This window comes from Perca fluviatilis, chromosome 14 (assembly GCF_010015445.1).
Source record: "Perca fluviatilis chromosome 14, GENO_Pfluv_1.0, whole genome shotgun sequence".
NCBI lineage: Eukaryota > Metazoa > Chordata > Actinopteri > Perciformes > Percidae > Perca > Perca fluviatilis.
Genome location: NC_053125.1, coordinates 9,102,430 through 9,123,416, shown reverse-complemented (window position 1 = coordinate 9,123,416; position 20,987 = coordinate 9,102,430). Strand labels below are relative to the sequence as shown.

The window sequence follows — 20,987 nt, the reverse complement described above, 5'->3', positions numbered from 1 at the left end:
CGTTACTGAGTAAAACAAATTTACATAAAAAGGTCTCTAACATTGTTTTGGCAAAGTGTCAACAAACTAAAATTGAAATGTTTTTTTGTGGCTTTTTGAGTTTTTTTGTTCTTTTATTTAGGTTTTTGCTGCGTCTATAGAGTTGTTTGTTATTGTGCCCTTATCAGATGGACTGTGATTGAATTAAATAAGTATAAATAAGATATTAAATAAGTGTAAATATAAAAAAGTATGTCTCTCCCCCCCCCCCTACACACAACCTTAAGTACTGTACTTAAGTGAAAGTTCCTCATCTTTTCTAACTCCCATCACTATTACTGTGAATATGTCTATGTGAAACTAGATCTGCTTATGTTCAATATTTATTTCAAATGTAATGCTAAACCATAGAAAACATGGCATCTGGAGTTGGAATATTTTACCCCAATATAAGCATCATGCCTAATGAAGTCCCCCCCCACACACACACCACCAATCTGACAATTGTGATTTCCACTGGATCAGAGTACTGTCACTTGGCTGCCTGTTCTGCCAATCTTCCCAGCCCTTGTCACATGACCAATTCATGTTTCCATGACGACTATCCAAAATTCTGATACCATGGATCCAGCAGTGGAATTGTTTAGTTTTTTAAAGTGGGGGACTGAGCCTATAGAAGATGTGCATCGTATTCGGATATTGTTAAAAATGTAACCGGTGGCCAGGATAGCTCAGTCGGTAGAATGGGCGCACACATACAGAGGTTCATGCCTCGATGCAGAAGGTCCAAGGTTCGAGTCCGACCTGGGACAATTTCCTGCATGTCTTCCCCCTTTCATTGCTTTCCTATCATTAAAGGCAGAAATGCCTACAAAAATAATCTTAAAAAAATGAAACCAATTGAAACTTATATGTGATGTTTTTATTAAGCACACACACACACACACTTAAACAAATCCTGGAATCGCCCCTGGTTACTTTCCACCTCTGAGTACAAGTAGTCTACCTCAAATTTGCAACCTTTTCAATTTCTTGGTAAAAATTCAGTTGTTTTTTTTTTCCAACGTTTGTCCAGTTTTTCTTGTCACTGTCAATTCATTTTCTGCTCCTTTTGACGTTTTTTTCTTTTTTTTGTGGAGGGTTTATTTATTTTTGCATTTTACCCTCGTGGTGTCTTCTCGTCGACCGAGCAACCTTTTGTTTCATCTGGGTCAAAATGTGGGCGTCTTTTTCTACATTTTTGTCAACGTTCTTTTTTATGATTTATTTTTTTTATTTTTTTAAATGCTGTAAAATGAAATAAAACACCCGAATTCAAAGAAAGAAGTGAACTGATCATTTATGTTACTTGTGAAGAATAATGGTTACCTTTTTTTTTTGAATATTTGGTTGAAAGAAAAACCCAAATTTGTGATATAGAAACTTTTTGAAAATGGGTCAGATTTGACCCGAGGACAACCGGGAGAGTAAAGTACATGCAGTGCTTGACTAGAATGTCCTTAGTTAGCCTACACCCCAGCAGCCCTGATGCCGCATACTGCAGAGAGTGGCGCCGCTGAAAAAGGTTAGAGAACTGATAAAGAGAGAAGGGTCGAGTGCAAAGACAACCTGTTGCTTTGCTGGAAGCAGAGGGGACCACCACAGAGCACTGCAACTCCATGCATCACACACACACACACACACACACACACACACACACACACACACACACACACACACACACACACACACACACACACGCGCGCGCGCGCGCATCTCGGATGCCCAGCCCCGACTCAAGACCCCCGGTACACAACTTCCCTGCGACACGGTACCCATCACTTTCTCTTGCTTCACTTAAAGACACATTTCTGGAGCTTTTACCGTTCGCGAAGAAGAAGAGGAATACAGGATCCGCCGAAAACCCCAAAGTATATTTTAGAGAAAGGGGGAACTTATTTTTTTTATTATTATTTTTATTTTTATTTTAAAAGATGGCCAACTCTGGTGTTCAGCTGCTGGGCTTTTTCCTGTCCTTAATTGGCATCGTCGGACTGATCATCGGGACTATCCTGCCCCAGTGGAAGATGTCCGCGTACATCGGGGACAACATCATCACAGCCGTGGCCATGTACCAGGGGCTGTGGATGTCATGCGCCTTCCAAAGTACCGGACAGCTCCAGTGTAAGATCTACGACTCCATTCTGCAGCTCGACAGTGAGTACTAAACCACACTGTAAAAAAAAATAAAATAATAATACCCTGTTTACAAGTAAAAGTCCTGCAGTGGAAATGTTAGTAAAAGTATATAAGTACCATCAGGGGGCAATACTTATGTACGTATTAAAAGTAAAAGTAGTCAATGCAGAGAGATCCTCACATTTTAGAAACTGGAAACGATCCAAACCGTTCTGTCAATCAACTAAGTGTTTAATCGACTACTCATTTCAGCTGGACTTGTAGGCCTGTATGTTGTTGGGTAGTTTACCTTGTTTTTTTATAAAGTTGATGTGTTTTGTGTGCAAAAAAATCTTAATGTGTAAAGTAACTAGTAACTGAAGCTGTCAGATGAATGTAGTGGAGTAAAAAGTCCCAAGATTTCTCTCTGAAATGTAGCGGAGTAGAAGTAGAAAGTGGCGTGAAAAGAAGAGACTCAAGTAAAGTACTAGGTAGCTCACTATTTGTACTTAAGTACAGTACTAGAGGAAATGTACTTGGTTACATCCGATCGCTGTCCATGACCGAGTTATGTCAATCTACCATCACTGTGTTTATTGCAGCAGGTTGTCTTTATGTACGAAACCATGTACAAAACTTTCTGCATGTTCAAAATTGAATTTTAAATTTTTTAAGGAATGGTGTACATCCCAACAACACCTCTGTTAGAGAATGATACCTTGTTAAAGCCAGAAGCTCCAACGTTTAAATCTACTTCACTGTTACCACACAAAATAGACACAGGTCTTGTTTTCCGTATATGTTTTGAGCCCCCTGAACAGTTTTTTTTTTTTTACCTCTTTTGGGGAGTGGGTTGTCTTTGATATTTTTATTTTTTTGATATATATATATTGATATATATCCCCATGCACCTAAATGTGAGACATCAATGGGCCACACTGTTATTGCAGATAACCATACTCAAGTTTTGTAACCTGCTCATCAAACCATATTTATTAACCACACTCAGCTGTTATACAGTCCACTGTGAGGGGTGGGGGAGAGATCTATTGTACCAGGTTGTAGCACAATTGCTCTTTTCCTGCCCGTAGTCCCCTGGGCAGGTAGGTAAGACAATAAATATTCCATGCAAGTGAAGTATAAAACATCAGAATATACTATTTTACAAACACATTCACCCCCTAATTTACAATAATACAAATGTGCAAAGTTGCATCAATAAAATGATCATGGGCTCAGTCTCTATTTCTTTCTTCAAGTATTCCTGAGAATCCTCACCCACGCATTGTCACATTCTGGGAAACCGTCCCAGCCCACCTTACCTCCCAACATTTCCCAAGCACTCTCACTTTTAATACAGTAGACGATGCCTTATCCAAATTTCAAGAGCTAATTCCATGATCCATCTTCGAGAAAGACAGTTGTTTGCGTATGCATATATGAACTCAAAGCTGTGTATGTTGTCACTATGGCCGTGCTTTTGTGGAAATATATACCCCCGGTGATAATATGCACAGCTCCATAACTTGTTTTCCCCCGGGTTATCCCAAGATCTGGGCGACTGACAACTTTGTAGAAACTTTCTGTTCTCTCTTTCGCCACCATGAAATAGAAGCCACACTGCAAACGCCACAACCGTTGTTGCTTATTACTGAAGATGTTGCCAAAATAATCAGCTTCAAACCTTGATAGGAAGGTGTGACCATGGTAACCGCACTGCTGCAGCACAGGCATCTAAACAAACTGCTGTAGCGAACATCACCCGGCACATACACACAATGGCTTCAGGACGTTTCCCATGCAGAAATGCACATTCATTTATTCATAGCAAACTGGGAGATAATGGTTTTAACAGTTTGGGATAATAGCAACTGCCCTTCAGTGATAAGAGACCTGCAGACTTTGGGCCTCATTTGATGACATACAGTATTAGAGGAAGCAGTGAGGCTTTGCTTTTAAAGCCAATTGCAACCAATTTCTTGTAATGGATAGACTCATTTCTTTTGTGCTAATTTTAATTGAAAACTGAGAATTTCTCTGCTGATATATCTGATAGAATCTATTTTTTCTTTTGTTTAGAGATGTAATTTACAGCCACTGTCTTGTGTGCCCTGCAGTATATACAGTAGGCTTACTGCTGAGATGGTTTACTAACCTGGCAACCAGCCTTGGGCCCCCAGACCCTCAGGGGCCACAAAGGCCCTTTTTCATCGGTCTGTGATCATATGATAATATGTGCACATTTGTTTTGGAAGGAGTATGACTTACTACTACTTCTACCCTGTCATTAGAAAAAGAAAAGAAGAGTTCATTTTTAAAATTAGATAAAAGACATTTTGAAAAATGAACAAACCAACACTAGTTTGATTGATATTCCCAGGATTGGACACAAAACATTAAAATAAATAAAAACAGAGATAGTTGTCTTTGCAAAATTGAACCCTTTGTTGAAACAAAAACAAGCCTCCTTTTGTAAAAGGCCCTATTCAACGAAAAAAAAAAAAATAGATTGTGCAAATTGCTGAATAAATGTGTGTTTTTCCAAATGACCGCAAACACATTAACCGGGACCCACGGCTCATTATTCCCCCCAGGGCCCCCTGCTGGGCTGTGGAATAGCCTCCCTGTGGAACCATGATTGGGGAAAAAATATATATATTACTAAACAGTTCAGTTGTGTATGACTAGCTTTATTTTAAGTAAGACAACTTATATTTGTTAACCAATGTTGTAGCAATGTAACCTTTACTTGAGAAAAGCTACAGAAGCCTGTCCAGCTACTGGACACAGAAAAGAGCATCAGAACCTGATATATTTTTTTGTAATTTAAAGTGCTCGTATTTAGGGCTGTGCTCGATTGAAGAAATTCTTAGTTGACTAACACTCATTCAATTGTATCGACTAATCGATTAGTTGATTTAATCGACAGATCTGTAAATCTGAGTTTCTCTGCAAAGAGTCATGCAAAAGCACCACTTTAATTCTTGTGTTCACCAGAGATGTGCTCGAACATTTCTTGGAAATAAGTCATTCAGCATGAAAAAAAGCATAAAACATGACTAATCGACTAAAGAAATCTAAGTTGACTAAGACCAAAATGACCGATTAGTCGACTAATCGACTAAGAGGGAGCAGCCCTAGTCATATTATGCTTTTTGGCTTTTTCCCTTTCCTTTATTGTGTTATATATCTTTTTTGTGCACGTTATAGTTTACAAAGTGAAAAAGCCCAAAGTCCAGCCCAAAGGGACTTACCATCTCCAACAGAAAACAAACAGCTCCATTGTAGTCCAGCCTTTACTTCCGTGACTAGCGTGGCGCGCCCTCGTACTCTGCTTCTGACTGGCTAGTAGTCCTTACCTAGCTACTGCGCATGTGCGACTCCCAACAAAGATAGGAACAGAAGCAAGATGTCTCACTCTGTAGCTAAAACAGAGAGCTCAACACACAGAGTGAAAAGAGGAGCTGCAGCAATGTGCAGTACAACAAAAATATGGTGTTTTTTGAAAATCAAACCATGTAAACCTATTCTGGTACAAGCTCTAAATACAATTATGAAGCTGAAAATGAGCATAATATGAGCACTTTAACATAACAACATATTTGGCACCACTAGGGGAAGAGTGGGGAGATGTTTTTACCATCAACGGCAGCTACATTGACCTATTTTTCAAGGCATTTGATTTAAAAAAATAAAATAAAATGGGTAACCATTTACTTGAAGGTATCTACATAAGAGTGACATGACACTGTCGTGAACACATGACACAGTCATGACCTAACTCTAACCCTAACCCTGACCATAACTTGTCATGACAAAAACCGAATGACACTTGCTAAAAGAAGTGTTACGTCATAAACGTTTATGACACGTTCATGAGAGTGTCATGTCACTCTTATGTAGATACCTTCAAGTAAAGTGTAACCAAAAAATGGCTTAAAATTTGTACATCATTTGGGACAAAGACATGATAGTTGCCACTAAAAAAAAGTGAATCCTGTAGAGCCTACATCCTGTTTAGTATCTAATTGTTCTCCAACTGTCTTCATCATTCTGAAACCAGAACACTACAAATGTTGAGGATGACTCCTTTTCACTCCTGAAAGACATATCTGATGTTACTAGTTTTCATTTAGGCTAGACATAACAAAGGTAGGGTAGGAATATGGAGTAAACGGCATTACTAATCTTGAATCCTATTCTTGTTTTACTATGTTGGAGTAGAGTTCAAAAATTGAATGGCAATATTTCCCCATGAATTTAACTTTTGCTCCACTCGATTTAACCTTTCCAGTCAGAGGGCTCGAGGGAAAAGTGACGCGAAGTTGACGTTATTTTAAAATCTTAAAAAGGTTTGGGGCTTTTTGTAGAAAACATTCGGGCGCCGGAGCCTCAGAAGCCACGCCTCCGCTCCGGCCCCCGGCGCACCACCTAACTTTTTGTATCTTAAATCTGTGTAACGCATGTACTACAAAGGAATCGCAACCAAACCAGTATCTTCTGCGTCCCTTTTTTTTCCGTACAGTAAATGGCAGCAGACGTGCTACATTTGTGAAGCCACTGCAAAGCTGCCATAGACGGCTCAGTAGCAATAATGACCGCAGTGTGATGTAGCTCCCAGCCAGGATACTGTGCATCCTGTATCTCTCTCTCTCTCTCTCTCTCTGCATTTACTATATAATCCACCCTATTGTTCCCCATGTAGCAGTATTTTATAGAGTTAACCCCCCCCCCCAGTCTCCCTCTTCGCCGCACCATCCTTCCCTCTGTCTCTCTCCACCCACCCATCCCTCCCTCGCTGCTGGAGGGTTTTGTTTGTTTGGGCAGGGTAGTGATGGGATGGCTTAGACTGGCACAGACTGGTTCTAGGTGGACAGAGGAGGAGAGACAAAGGGGGGACTCACCCTGTGATAGGTTTATAGGGTGAGGAGGGGGGGCACTGACAGATGAGGATCCTAACAGTAGTGTTTCAGATGGGAGGGGAAACAGTGAGTGTGAGATTTGGTGTTTCTCTGTGTGCTGGTGTGTGTTCATGTGTATCCCATGGTTTCTCTTCCAGGAAAAGATCACATTCAAATGTCCTGACAGGCTAATGCGAGTGTAATTCACAACCTCTGGACACACACACAAAAAAGCCTGGCTGATGGGTCAAGGCTTGTCTCTCCTCATCATTTACCAGTTTGGTGCTTCCAAATTGCACTTTTTTTTTAAAAGCTGCACTCCCACGATCCACAAAAACAAAAAGAAAGCCCATGTATTTGCTGCCTCCCCGTACGGAGACAGACGCACCTTTCCTCATGCATAATTGTTTCCCTTCTCTCTGTCTGCCCCCCCACCAGGTTCACTCCAGGCCACTCGTGCCTTGATGATAGTTGGCATCATTGTGTCCGTCGCAGGCCTGGGTGTGGCCTGTATGGGAATGAAGTGCACCACCTGTGGAGGGAGCGAAAAAGTGCGCAAGTCCCGCGTCGCCATGACAGGAGGCATCATCCTACTCGTGGGAGGTGAGGATGCCATAATTTGTTGATTGCCAATCAAGCACTATGAGGGGAATTTGACTGCATATATAGATGGATGACAAATGAAAGGGAAAAGCAACATCAAGGTGTTGTTCCACCACAAGCTGCAAGTACAGCTTCTGTGTGTGGAACTCTAGAGGAGGGATCAACAGCGTCCTTCGTGCTGTCTAAAGGTGCTGACACATCAGGCCGATTATCGGCCGTTGGACAGTCTGGCGAGGTCAGTGACTCGAGTCTGTTCGGTGTGTCCCGTGCCGTCGTCAGTCTGGGGGGCTGTCGGCGTTCATTTTCGCCGACCTGACATGTTCGGTCGGCGGCAGGGCAGTCGGGACTCACCCGGAAATGGCGAGCGGAATGAGCGTGACTAGAGTCTCTCAAAATCTGACGGAAATCTTTTAAACTGACCTTATTGAGCTGAAATGAAGACAGATTCAGCAACTGCACGGCCTATTTCTCTCTTAAAATGTTTTCAGAAACACGTTTCAGTGAACTATTTTAGTACAATATGAGATCGTATTCTGAACGAGCCGCCATGACAGTCTGGCTTTGAATTTCCGGAGAAAACAAACCCATGTGACGCGTTCGTCCAATCAGCTGCCGGTTTTCATTTCTTGGGCAACAATACAGATTAGCGCCGCCTGCTGTTATAGAGATACATTACGTCTCATGTCGTCTCGTATTTTTGGTGTGTTCGGTGGCACTTTTTGGACAAACACGGGGAGACTGATCATTTCAACTAGCTTTTCTGTCAACGGTCAGCCGTCTGGTCAGTGTGTAAGCAGCTTAACACGTCAGTCAAACATTTCCGGGTCTTTAATTGGATGGAGACCATAGACTGTATAAAAAGATGGACGACGCGTCTCAACTACCTCCCACTGTACAAAGCTGAAGCCAAAATATACTGGATACGGGCGCGGACGTCTTCTAATTTTGGGGCCAGAGTCTGCGCAGTAGTTATTTTCAGCGTTGATAAATCTGTCGATTGTTTTTTTTGGATTAATCGATTGGTTGTTTGGTCTCTAAAATGTCAGAAAAGGGTGAACGATGTCGATCAGTGTTTCCCAAAGCCCAAGATGACGTCCTCAAATGTCTTGTTTTATCCCCAACTCAAAGATATTCAGTTCACTGGCTTTAAAAAAAAATTACCCAAACCGATTAATCCACTATCAAAATAGTTGGCTATTCATTTAATAGTTGACAACTAGTCGATTAACCGATTAATCTTTGTAGCTCTAACATCACAAAGAACCCACAAACTGAATGTAAGCCTATGGTGGCTCTACAGTGGAGGGAGTCCCCCAAATTCTTTTGGACAAATCAACTGGGAACCATGAATGTCTATACAAGATTTAGTACCAGTCTAGTCTGGCATTGCCAGATTGTCTGGCATCTCCTAGTTAATTTGTTCTCTGGGCACCATGGATATCTGTATCAAATGTTATGGCAATCCTACTACCAGAACTACACCGCTAGTGTGTACTAAAAAAAACAGAAAACAGAAAATTGACATATGAACAGCAGAGGACCATCTCTTTGGAACAATCTACCGGCATCACTTCAGTCCACATCTACATTATTATCATTCAAAAAACATTTGAAACGGTCTAATCAACAATGACTTTTGAGACTTCGGTTAAGAGATCGTATTGTAATGCATCCCATTTTGTACACTTACACCCTATTTTATTGTTCTCATTTTCTAATCTCCACTGCTGCTTAGTGTAACTAGTGTTACTTAGAGGGCTGGTATCTTCATAAGAATTGTCTTGGCTTCTAACCTCCCCTGCATAAAGTTTTACCTTGTATCAAGCTTTATTCTTGTATTTTTTTAAATAATATGTGAATAAAATAATCTAAACTAAACAGCTGAAATGGTAATATGATACATTAGAAAAGACTGGTGGTAAAATCAATTTTTTAGTCTGTGTGGCTCTGGTGAAATGACTCTTCGCTGACCATGCCACTGTATGGGACCAATGATAATCCATATAGTGTTGTCTATGGGACCTTTGATAATCAACACAGACCTGGTTACATAACATTTCATCAAAACTCGCTTCATCTTCACATTCTTGCCTAGATCTTGCGTACATCATACGGTAGGTAGGAGGACGTTTGATCCCTAGTCCAAAAAGCTGTCCTCCCACTCCTGTGATGAATGATTGAATAGGTCCAGTACTCCTGGCACTGATTCTAACACAGGAGGTCTAACTGGCTCTGGAGAGAACAGAAACACTAAAAGCTAATTGTGCTGGAGTCAATAGCTCGCCGTCTGGTGACTATAAAGAGGGTAAAAGCATGTCTACCCTCTCAGGTTTTGATGATGTGCTGATGGACTGATTGATCTCTGTTGTTGGCCTTCTCTCCTCTCAGGGCTGTGTGCCATCGTAGCGTGCTCCTGGTTCGCTCATAATGTGATCCGGGCTTTCTATAATCCCTACACTCCAGTCAACACCAAGTAAGTAACCCCTGAAAAACACAGGGTGTTCAAGTATTGTAATTAAATTCCTTAGTTTGACATTTTGGGATATTTGCTCATTCGCTTGCTCGCCAAGAGTTAGATGAGAAGATGGATTCCACTCTCATATCTGTCAGTTACATATGAAGCTACAGCTGGGACAGTTAGCTTAGCTTAGCATATGGAGAAAACAGGGGAAACAGCTAGCCTGGCTAGCACCTCTAAAGCTCATTATTTACCATGTTAGGTCCACAAGTGTAACTACGACATGTTGTGGCTTTACGGCTATGTGCCGGTCTATTTCTTGGCCCGGTGCGGTGACAGAGCTAGCCTACCTGTTCCCCTATGTTTCCAGTCTTTATGCTATGCTAAGCAAACTAGCTGCTGGCTGTAGCTTTATATTTAACAGTCAGATATGAGAGCGGTACTAATCTCTAATTCCCGGAAGAAAAGTCAATATTTCCCAAAATGGCGAACAATTCATCTAAGTATTACTATTTCTACTAATACTACTACTACGACTGCTACTACTTAACATATTATTTTAAAGCACGGGTCCATTTTGTTTGGATTTTAACTTCTAATCTGCACTTTTTACTCCATCCATCCATCCATCCATCTTTGTCCGCTTATCCGGTGTCGGGTCGCGGGGGGAGCAGCTCCAGCAGAGGACCCCAAACTTCCCTTTTTACTTTTTACTCCATTAAAACTATAGTTGTTGTTACTTTGCATATTAAGACTATAAATAAATTTAAAAAAAACATGAATTTCTATACGTTAACAACCATAAAGTAGTTCAAATGAGCTGTTTACACATTGATGGATCATCATTAAAAATCAAATATTATACAGTAGTTCAGCATATTTCATACTTTGGTATTTTGCTGATAATTCTGTAAATGTACAGAACCGTTATTTAAAATGAATACATTTGATATACCGGTAATTGTATTGCTGCTTAAATTAAAAAGTTATCTCCTTCTGATCAAAGAAATAACACATTTTTCATATTACACATACAAAGTTCTATATATATTTATATGTAATAAAACACACCCTTGATCAATGTAATACACTCTGGGGGTTTTCTGCTACAGTCGTACTTGGTCTGGTATGACCAGAAGCTTATGGAGGCTAATCTTTGCTAATGTTATCAAATTAATATTTGCTGGTTTTATGAATCCCCAATCCCATAAATGCAGTAGTCTCACTTTAAGTAACAGACCTGAGTACAGCTTTCACCATTGGTTTGAATGTTTGCACAGTTTAGAAATTTACTTTCAAACCGAACTGATACGATAGACATGTCGTCTTGTGTGTAGCAGCAAAACGGAGGAATCCATTCAGCCAGAAGTTCAATTTGTCACTGAAAAAAAAAAAAAATCCAAACCTTTTTATTTTGAAATAATTGCTCAACACCATCTTGTGTTTCCCCAGGTTTGAGTTCGGCGCGGCCATCTTCATCGCCTGGGGCGGCTCCCTCCTAGACGTCCTGGGCGGAGCCATGTTGGCCGCATCCTGTCCACGAAAGAAACAGGCGTCGAAGTACCCGTCCATGGGCGCTTCCCGCTCTGGTCCGCCGAGCAGCACTAAAGAATATGTCTGAGAGCGCCCCCTACAGCTTTGGACTCCAACAGAAGCTTAGCCCCCCACCCCCCATTCCCCATCCCCACCCCTCCTCTCATTTTTGCAGCCAAGAGTAAAACTGAAAGTGTATACGGGAAGTTGTGAATCATAGAGGCAAGGAATTACTGAAATGGGACTTTCTTTTCTTTTTTTTTGGTCAGGCAGACCTTCGATAACCCCTCGATTATCACGCGGCACTCTCAATTGTTTCATGAATGATGTCTCTCACCCCGACCACACATTCCACGATTGTTTACAAGTGACCTTCACAAATCCATTATAATTAGATCCCCCGACTTAATAGACAAGCCCTCGGAGCGTTAACCTCTCGAATTGCAGCCTAAACGGTGGGTTTTAGCCAACAATCGCACCTTCACGTTAGCACCAGCGTCTATTAGCGTTTGCCGTGTAATTGAAAGTAATCAATTCCAGTTCGGTGTCCAGGCTGCGACTCACGGGCTCCGCGCAACAGAGACACGGGGTGACAAAACGGTGTTTTTTTTATATGAACCGTTTGGTGGTTTTTAAATAGACGCTACGATGGGCAGGGTGTGACTTCACACACAGGGCTCAGTGTGTAGGGTGGCCTGTTATCACACAGGCCTTTTACTGCAGCGCTCACTGCAGGCCCTGCAGCTCTTCATACCAGTCTGTTACAAACCCTGCTCAGATATGAAATATTTTCTTAAGTAGTCACTGTGCCGTTATCACTCTAACAGCTTCCATATCGGCCACTATGAGATTAAACTGCCTCTATTTATTTTTGACAAACGTAGGATGAAGTTGTGGCTTCGGTGTAGGTTTATATAATAGGTAGATCACTGGGGCCCAGTTTGAGCTTTCAGAGATTATAAAGTCACATTTTGTATTAAGATGAACAGTGTCAGCTTTTTTTTTTTTTTATGTCATAGTTTTATAAAAAAATGTTTTGGCTCATTTAGCAAATAAAGGTGTAATGAAAAAAATGAGTGAAAGGACATTTGTATACATGTCCAACAGTACTTAAATAAAAGATATTTGCAACATTGTTAATTGCGTGGTGGTAATAGCTGATTATATAGTCATTTTTTCTACATTGATAAAACACTAAACTGGTATTTCTTTATGCAAAAACAGCAAATGCTCTACATGACGCTGTGTTCTCCAACATCATTTACTTCGATCCAAAACGACAAAACTGCAAAATTGTCACTTAAAGGGGCGCTATGCAGTTTTGGCCATTTCTTCGCTGTTTTCTGGCTTGTTTGCCTGCAGGTTTCTCTATAGAGCTCCCCCTACAGCTTGAGAATAGATATTTGGCAGCTTGTGTCTGACTCCGAAGCTGTTCAGTTAAGGTAAATTAAGCTAAAAATAAAACTTCGTAGTTCCCCTTTAATGTAGCAAAAAGAAAAACAACCGTATTATCATTAAAGAGCATCAAATCATACGCAAAATATTTGTGGGTCCCCCTCCACTCAAAAATGTGTTGAGATTATTGTTACGGCCCTCGGATGAGAGAATGGCGGGTGGTGAGTTTCTAGTGACTTCTCAGTGTAGTAGTGCAGAGCCCTTTTGAAAAAGAGAAATAATTGCATATTCACAGATTCTGGGTTTTTAAATGAGGAAGGAGTAGGTGTAATTTTAAGATTTTTTTTTTTTTTTACATCCTAGACACAAATTACTATTTAAAGCAGACTGTGTTTGTATGTATGTGTAAAACATGTCTGGAGGGGATCTTTTAGGCATGCAGAGTCTGTTTACTACTCTATTTCTTGCCTGTAATTGGCATTAGGCCACATCACACTACTGTAATATTAGGCTTAAAAAAATGCTTTAGGTGATAAATCCAGCCTTGGCATGACTGCTGTGGTGTCATCACAGGTAAGTGTGACTGAAAAACTCAGAAATAGATGATTTATGTTTTTTCGGATGAGCTGTTTTTCCCACTTTACATTTGCTTCTCACCTACATCTCAAATGCATTGTATTGTATTTGCTTCTGTTTATTCGGGGACAAACAGCAGGTGAAAAAAAAAGAAAAACCCTGGTATGTCCCTTTACATGTGACTGTATACTGGTTATGAAGTCAAACGTTTAAACCTCTGCATATGTTCACACCTTGGACCTTCTTTTTTTAGAAGAAACAATTGTTAGGATCAAGACTTTTTATGTGACAGTCGTGTTAAAGTTCCATAACTGTGTAAAACGAACACAAGCGTTAGCAGTCATGTGAATGCGGATGTAGTTTTAGAACACCATTGGGACCAAGTGCATCAAAACAGATTTCCACAAAAGATTCGTCTTTTATTTCCCAAGATGCATTATGAAAAGTTGACCATTTGCATGCAGATGGTAGCCACGACCCCCAAAACAACACCCTTTGAGTCAGAGAATGGGCTGTGAAATGCAATGCTTCCGCGAAGCAAAACAAAAAAAAAGTTAAAAGTGAACTAGTAACAACTTCACAGCCAACTAAGTAACGTGACGTCAGCATGAGCCTTTACAGACAGTAGCATGTCATTCCAAGGTCCACTGCAATCTTTTAAAAATGACCTCAAAAAAAAAAAAAAAAAAAGAACAGCAGTGTTCAGATTGTCTCAGCGGTGAGAGCTAATCACAGAGAACGGCTTGTTTTCATGATCTCATACTGTAATTAAGTAAAGGAGGACATTTATCTTTAAAAAGTGTTCACCTGAACCTTAAAAAAATGCCATCTGGGTGTGGCTTAACAAGCAGATTACCGCTGTAAATATGAACACAAAGTAAGTGTTGCTCATTATGACGTGTCTGCGCGCGGAATCCATTTTAATTAGCGACCTGATACAGCGTTAAATATCACTTGGCAATTGATTACAAAGAATTAGAACTGTACACGTCTTTAATCACAGTTTGTCTGGCCTTTGAAAAACCAAACAAAAACCAAACCCCCTCCATAAATCTGTCGTTTACGATATTTTAACCGCCGAGTCTACAGCCCGAGCCAACAATAAGTTTAGGAAAATGTTGACTCGGCCTGATCTAAAAGAGCATCACGGTGGTGTGATTTGAAATACTATTACATTTAGCCCTTTAATAACAGGATACCAGTTACATGTTTTGATGCTTTTTTTTTTTTTTGCTTTTTTTGTTTTCAAGCAGACTCCATGCATAGAATTCTGCAACATGTCACTGCACATAACAGGCATTCCCACAAAGTGCACCGTTTGGAAACATAAATAAATCTCAGTTATAGATGACTGAAGCAAATTTCCATTCAGAAACGAGTAAAAAAAACAAAAAAAACATGTAGAAGCCATAACAACACGACCAAAGTGTTTCTTCTCGTTTTTTGTTATTTTTTCAAACAATAAATAATTAGCAGTAGTTTGTTTTTTTCTCCTTTCTGTAATTAGCGAGCTTTTTATCCGATGGATATTAGTACACCACTTGCATCAGTGTGAGATGAGTGATAGTCATTGCACAACCAAAGCTTAACATTCCACCTGTGTGTTACACATTAACAGGCGTGTGTTCTCTCTCTCTCACCCCCCCCCCCGACACACACACAACCAACCCTGCAGTCAATCAGGAACCCTCACCGAAAAAAAAAAAAAAAATACAGGCAGGGCGAAGGCTGCTTCTCATCGAACCGTTCGCTCAGTGCAACTTTAGAAATGTAGCCCTTGTTAAGTAGCTCTGAAAAATATAGACACTTCCTCCAAATCCTTCTGTCCAGCGCTGATAATCTACTGCCTACCGAGGTATAGAGTAGAGAGCGATGCAATACAATCCATTCACAGTCTGACCAAAGGTTAAGTTAAATAAACACTATGTACAATCAGGGCCTATGGGGCTTCAGCTGCCGCTAAATGAGCCGTTTCGGTGTGCCTGGTCGAGCCATCGGAGGCTTCGGTGTAGGACACACGACAGGATCAAAAGGCCAAGATCACTGACGGGGAGTTTTGGCATCCTGGGAGATTTTTTAGTTGTCGTCGTTGTTGTTGGCACTTCTTGGTGAAGTTTTAAGAGATGGGCGACAGGGACACAGGACACTGCCCGTTGTTGTTCATGATGTCATCCAAGTCTTCATCGTCCAAGTCCACTGGAGGAGGAAAGGTCAGAAGTCAGAAAAGGTGTGCCTCGAAGTGAAGAATGCATTGATATGAAATAGAATGGAAAAATAGAATAAGCTTACATCTATTTTGTCCATTTAGAGATTAGTAGATTCGTTCTCTTCAAAGAGGGACAGTTCATCCCCAAATCAAAAATACATCTTTTCCCTCTTGCATGCAGTGCTATGCATCAATCTGGATCGTTTTGGTGCGAGTTGCCCAGTGAGTTGGAGATATATCGGTCATAGAGATGTCTGCCTTCTCTCAAATATAATGGAACTAGAGGGCAGTCGGCTTCAAAGAGGCAAAGAAAAATACATTTTAAAAGCTCAACAGCAATGTCTCTTTCCAAAGATCATGACCCAGTAACTCAAGATAATCCACCCACCTGGTTGTGAGCAGTTTCATGCGGGAACTATTTTCTTTTTACTAAACTACACTTGCCAACAGTATCACCACGCACTCATGGAAATCTCTACGGCAGCTATCTCCAACACTGGGCAACTCGCACCAAAACAATCTAGACTGATAAATAGCACTACAGCTAAAGCCGCCTACGCACGATCAGAGGTAGAATGGCGAGGTAGAGCACATTGCAGTCAGAGAGGCAAAGCGCAGCGCAGGTATACGTCGTCATTGCTTATAGCTTTGGTTGCGCCTTAAAAAATAAATAAATTAAAAAAAAAGGTCAGCGACAACCGGGTCAAAGTTTAAATCATTTGAGCTACCCTCGCCAATTCGGAAGCCGGTGCGCCGGGCCAAGGGTAGCGCTTCCTCCCGAGTTGTCGCCACCGCTCTCCCCAGAGGAAAAACAACGGCACAGCCAGCGCAGAGTGGTTTTAGTGCGGATCATGTGTAGGCGGCTTAAGAGTAAAAATGATTTTTGGGTAGAGCTGGGCAATATATCGATATTATATTGATATCGTGATATGAGACTAGATATCGTCTTAGATTTTGGATATCGTAATATGGCACAAGTGGTGTCTTTCCCTGGTTTTAAAGGCTGCATTACAGTAAAGTGATGTCATTTTCTGAACTTAACCAGACTGTAACAGTTCTATTATTTGCCTTTACCCACTTAGTCATTATATCCACATTACAGATGATTATTTATCAAAAATCTCATTGTGTAAATATTTTGTGAAAGCAGCAATAGTCAACATTACAATATCGTTGCAGTATCGATATCGAGGTATTTGGTCAAAAATATCGTGATATTTGATTTTCTCCATATCGCCCAGCCCTATTTTTTGGTGAACTGTCCCTTTAATGGAATAGCTTGACATGTGAGGAAAGTTGCTCATTCGCTTAGCCAGGCTAGCTGTTTGTTCTCGTTTCCAGTCTTTATGCTAGGCTAAGCTAACCGGCCACTGGCAGTCCCTTAATATTAAACAGACAAATGTGACAGTGCCATCAATCTTCACGTCTAAAGTCTCTTCAACAGAGGGAATAAGCAGATTTCCCAAAATGTCAAACTTTTGCTTTAAGCCTAGAGGTCTGGCATGTGCATAGTTTTGGCATCGAGCTTGTCCTAGTTATTGTTTTTCAAATATGACCTATTATTGACAAGGAGCTAACTTTTTTGAGCAATGTTTGAACTGCTATAGTTTGGATTGTGCTTTTAGCCACATGCTAGACAAGATGCTACCTTTCAAATAAAGACACAAAGACTGTGAAAGGATGAATGTGATCAGGTTTAATATTTTATAAATGTGCGATTCCCATCCCTGCTTCAGAGGCTGTAGTGTTTTGCAGATTAAGTTAATACAATACTCAATGTAATTGAGCACAGCCACGCAGACATCACGGGCTGCAACTATCAGCTACGTCGGAAAAAATCTATTCAAAATTCAACCAAATACTCTTCAAAAAATCCCAATCAGAATTTGCCTCCTTGTTTTCGGAGGAAAAAAACAAAGCATGGAGGTAATAAAAGAATGTGATCATTGTTCAATCGTAGATGTTATTGCTCTCCGAATGACTACATCATTACTGCAGCCCTACAAACCTTGCATGCGCAAATAATGAGTTACCATTGTGCATTAGCGTGCATCCGTAACATCTGCTGTGTGCTCTGGGCAGATTTTAGATTTAGATCTTTTATTGTCCATAGGGAGCTTTTTTTCCCACAGCCAGTAAAATATAGGCCTACATGTATTCAATGTTATGCTCTTATTGTGTTCTTCAGTATACAAACGTTTAAAATGTTTTCTTTGCTGGACAGGGATTCTCATTTTTGTACATCATACATCATACCCCCATTTCAAAAAAAAGTCTGCTTTAGGTGTCCCTATGACTATACGTCATATAGTGATGTAGGAATGGATTTCACTCCCTTGACAGATCACTTAGGAAAATAGTGTGTAGGCCTAGAGCTGGGCAATATATCGATATCGTGATATTAGACTAGATATCGTCTTAGATTTTGGATATCGTAATATGGCACAAGTGTTGTCTTTTCCTGGTTTTAAAGGCTGCATTACAGTAAAGTGATGTCATTTTATGAACTTACCAGACTGTTGTAACTGTTCTATTATTTGCCTTTGCCCACTTAGTTATTATATCCATATTACCGATGATTATTCATAAAAAATCTCATTGTGTAAATATTTTGTGAAAGCACCAATAGTCAACACTACAATATAGTTGCGGTATCGATATCGAGGTATTTGGTCAACAACATTGTGATATTTGATTTTCTCCATATCGGCCCTGCCCTATGTAGGCCTATCGTTTCTGAATAGGAGCATCTTCTTGAAAAGAGCCTTCAAAATGAGTTTTTGCCTTATCGTCTTGGTCATTACAATTAGTACTCATAGTGGTTATGCCATCATGTAATTTAAGTGCCAGTCCCTCACCTTTCTTGGTTCGACCTATCTGCCCCAGCTTGGGTGCCCTCTGTCCGAGTCTCTGAGGGTTGGCTCCCCCGCCGTCGCCGTTGACCTGGGGGTGTCCCGGGTTATACTGCCCAGCCGGACCCGGCTGCCGGGGCGGCCCGCTGGGCTGGATGAGCTCTGGGATACCTGAAGCTCCGTACATCTCTGGAAGGCGCCTTCTCCGGATTGGCCGCTAGATGTCCGCACAGCCCAAGCTCTGCGTCGTGTCGAAAAAGCTTCTCACTTCCGCAATGGCATTCAACAATGAATGTGTGAACGACAGGCGACAGAATGTTGGGAAAAAAATAACAGAGACAAAGTCCTCGCAGCCTGGGAAAGAAAGTAAATAACGTTAGTCAAAAATAGCTCTCATACGTCAACGAGCGGCCAGCTTCTTGGCACGTGCGCACAAACACTTCTCCGCTGTTTAATATCGAAATAAACGACGTTATAAACTCGTTATGTGTTTGCTACTGTTATTACAACTAACAGGTGTAGCAAACATGCCTTCCTGGCCATTACAATAGCCGAGCAGCACAATAACGTGTCTTCCGTTCGGTCTACTCACTGTAATAAACTGCTTTTCCGCCCGCTTCAAAAGGCAACATTAGGCTAACAGGTCGCTTCCTCTAAAATCCTTTAGGAATACGTTAAATGTGATTTGAAAAAAATGACCTCACCTTTTCTTCACCGAGGATGCAGTAAAGAGCTGGATCCAGTAAAAGCGGCTTCTGAAAGCACTGTTGTTGTTTATCAGAGCTCTCCCTCTCCCTCTTTCTCTCTCTCTCTCTCTCTCTTTCTCTCTCTCTCTCTCTCTCTCACTCTCTCTTGGCACACACACACCACCGAGGAAGCGTCGATTTAAAGGGGCCACTCGTCGTCTCTTCGGCATTGGGGATTTCCTCGTATTGTGTCTTGACTGAGTTGACTCATAGCGGCATGTGCGCACGTCACCGTGCGGTCGATAGACGGGACAGTGCTGACATTTGGGATTATACAGTGGAGGAGGTGTAACGTGCCAAAGTTTCGTGAGCGTAGTGCGTGCGCACCTTCAGTAATGATAGAGTGACTCACGCGCCAGCCAATGACAGGCACTGCCCAGTAATTCCCCCCCATATAGTCTATAACACATGCCTTATGTCAGAGGCAGCGGTTTAGGTCACCTCACTGAAGTGCAGGTATATAAATACATAATTATATTACACACAGGGGCGATTCTAGGATCAGAGCTTTAGGGGGGCTCAGCCCCTAATGAGAACGTGACACGGATGCTGTGCCTTGCAAAAATGTTACCCCCCCCCCCACTGGATAACAATGAATATATGTGTTTATTATTATAACGGAGGATAAATGCAAAATATTGAACATATGAAAAAACTACGAAAGTCCCTCTATGGACTACCAGAATCAAATGAAATGATAATAAATAAATAAAAAATAAAAATTTCCTTGACTGGGTTACAGGTGCATAGCATTGGCGACAGCGACACCTGTTTCTTTGAACCTGTAATTGTTTGCCCTCTGTCACTAACAAACTCACTTGAAGCACTAAAATTGATTAATTTTTTTATTATAAAAAATATTAATTTGTTTTTAATTATTATAATTTTTAGGGGGGCTGAGATTAAATTTACTACCCTCTTGTTCCCTTAGAGCTGTGTTTCTCAAATGGGGGTACACGTACCCCTAGGGGTTCTTTAGAGGACTGCAAGGGGTACGTGAAATTTTTTCAAAATGCTAATTAAAAAATATGTCATGCATAAATCATAAAATAATTATAATAATAAAGACATTTAGTGATGATTCTAAGCATTTGAGCATTCAAATGTTCAGTTACAATGTTGTTGTTTAGTAAATCTTGCACCCCTTACATACTTTGTTTTCTAACAAATATGCTTTGCACTGGTCAGGGGGTTCTTGGCTTAAAAAAACTATTCACAGGGGGTGCATTACTGAAAAAAGTTTGAGAACCACTGCCTTGGAGGACAACCATCCGCTTAAAAATCTGCCATAATAATTTTCTTTTCCATTTTTACTGAGTTCATTTTTTAAACCTGCCTCAGTCCTGATCATAACTACCAAATATCCATTCATTTTCAGTATGTCAACCCTTTAAATGCCAGTTTGTTAACATAACGCCACTGTTTTTTTTTATGAAGAAAGAAACACAAATATTAAATTATTTTCTGTATACTGAATCCTAGGAGGATTGTTTATTTTTTTTCACAGTCTGGGATATGTCAATGATTAGCAGCAACATGGATTTTGATGCATTGCGTTTCTAGTTTAACAGTCTATGATTG

General features: G+C 40.8%; 2 protein-coding genes across 2 annotated transcripts; one reads left to right on the top strand and one right to left on the bottom strand.

Annotated features, from left to right (window-relative positions):
- Positions 1-1,757: 1,757 nt before the first annotated feature.
- On the top strand, positions 1,758-12,027 carry cldn7a (claudin 7a). The gene is made up of 4 exons (XM_039821555.1): positions 1,758-2,175; positions 7,476-7,640; positions 10,029-10,113; positions 11,551-12,027. Exons 1-4 carry the CDS (start codon positions 1,953-1,955, stop codon positions 11,717-11,719), a joined length of 642 nt encoding a protein of 213 aa, XP_039677489.1. The 5' UTR covers positions 1,758-1,952; the 3' UTR covers positions 11,720-12,027.
- Positions 12,028-13,996: 1,969 nt separating this feature from the next.
- On the bottom strand, positions 13,997-19,674 carry si:dkey-112a7.4. The gene is made up of 3 exons (XM_039823335.1): positions 19,365-19,674; positions 18,667-19,014; positions 13,997-15,798 (listed from the first exon to the last, which is right to left on the bottom strand). Exons 2-3 carry the CDS (start codon positions 18,845-18,847, stop codon positions 15,719-15,721), a joined length of 261 nt encoding a protein of 86 aa, XP_039679269.1. The 5' UTR covers positions 18,848-19,014; positions 19,365-19,674; the 3' UTR covers positions 13,997-15,718.
- Positions 19,675-20,987: the final 1,313 nt, after the last annotated feature.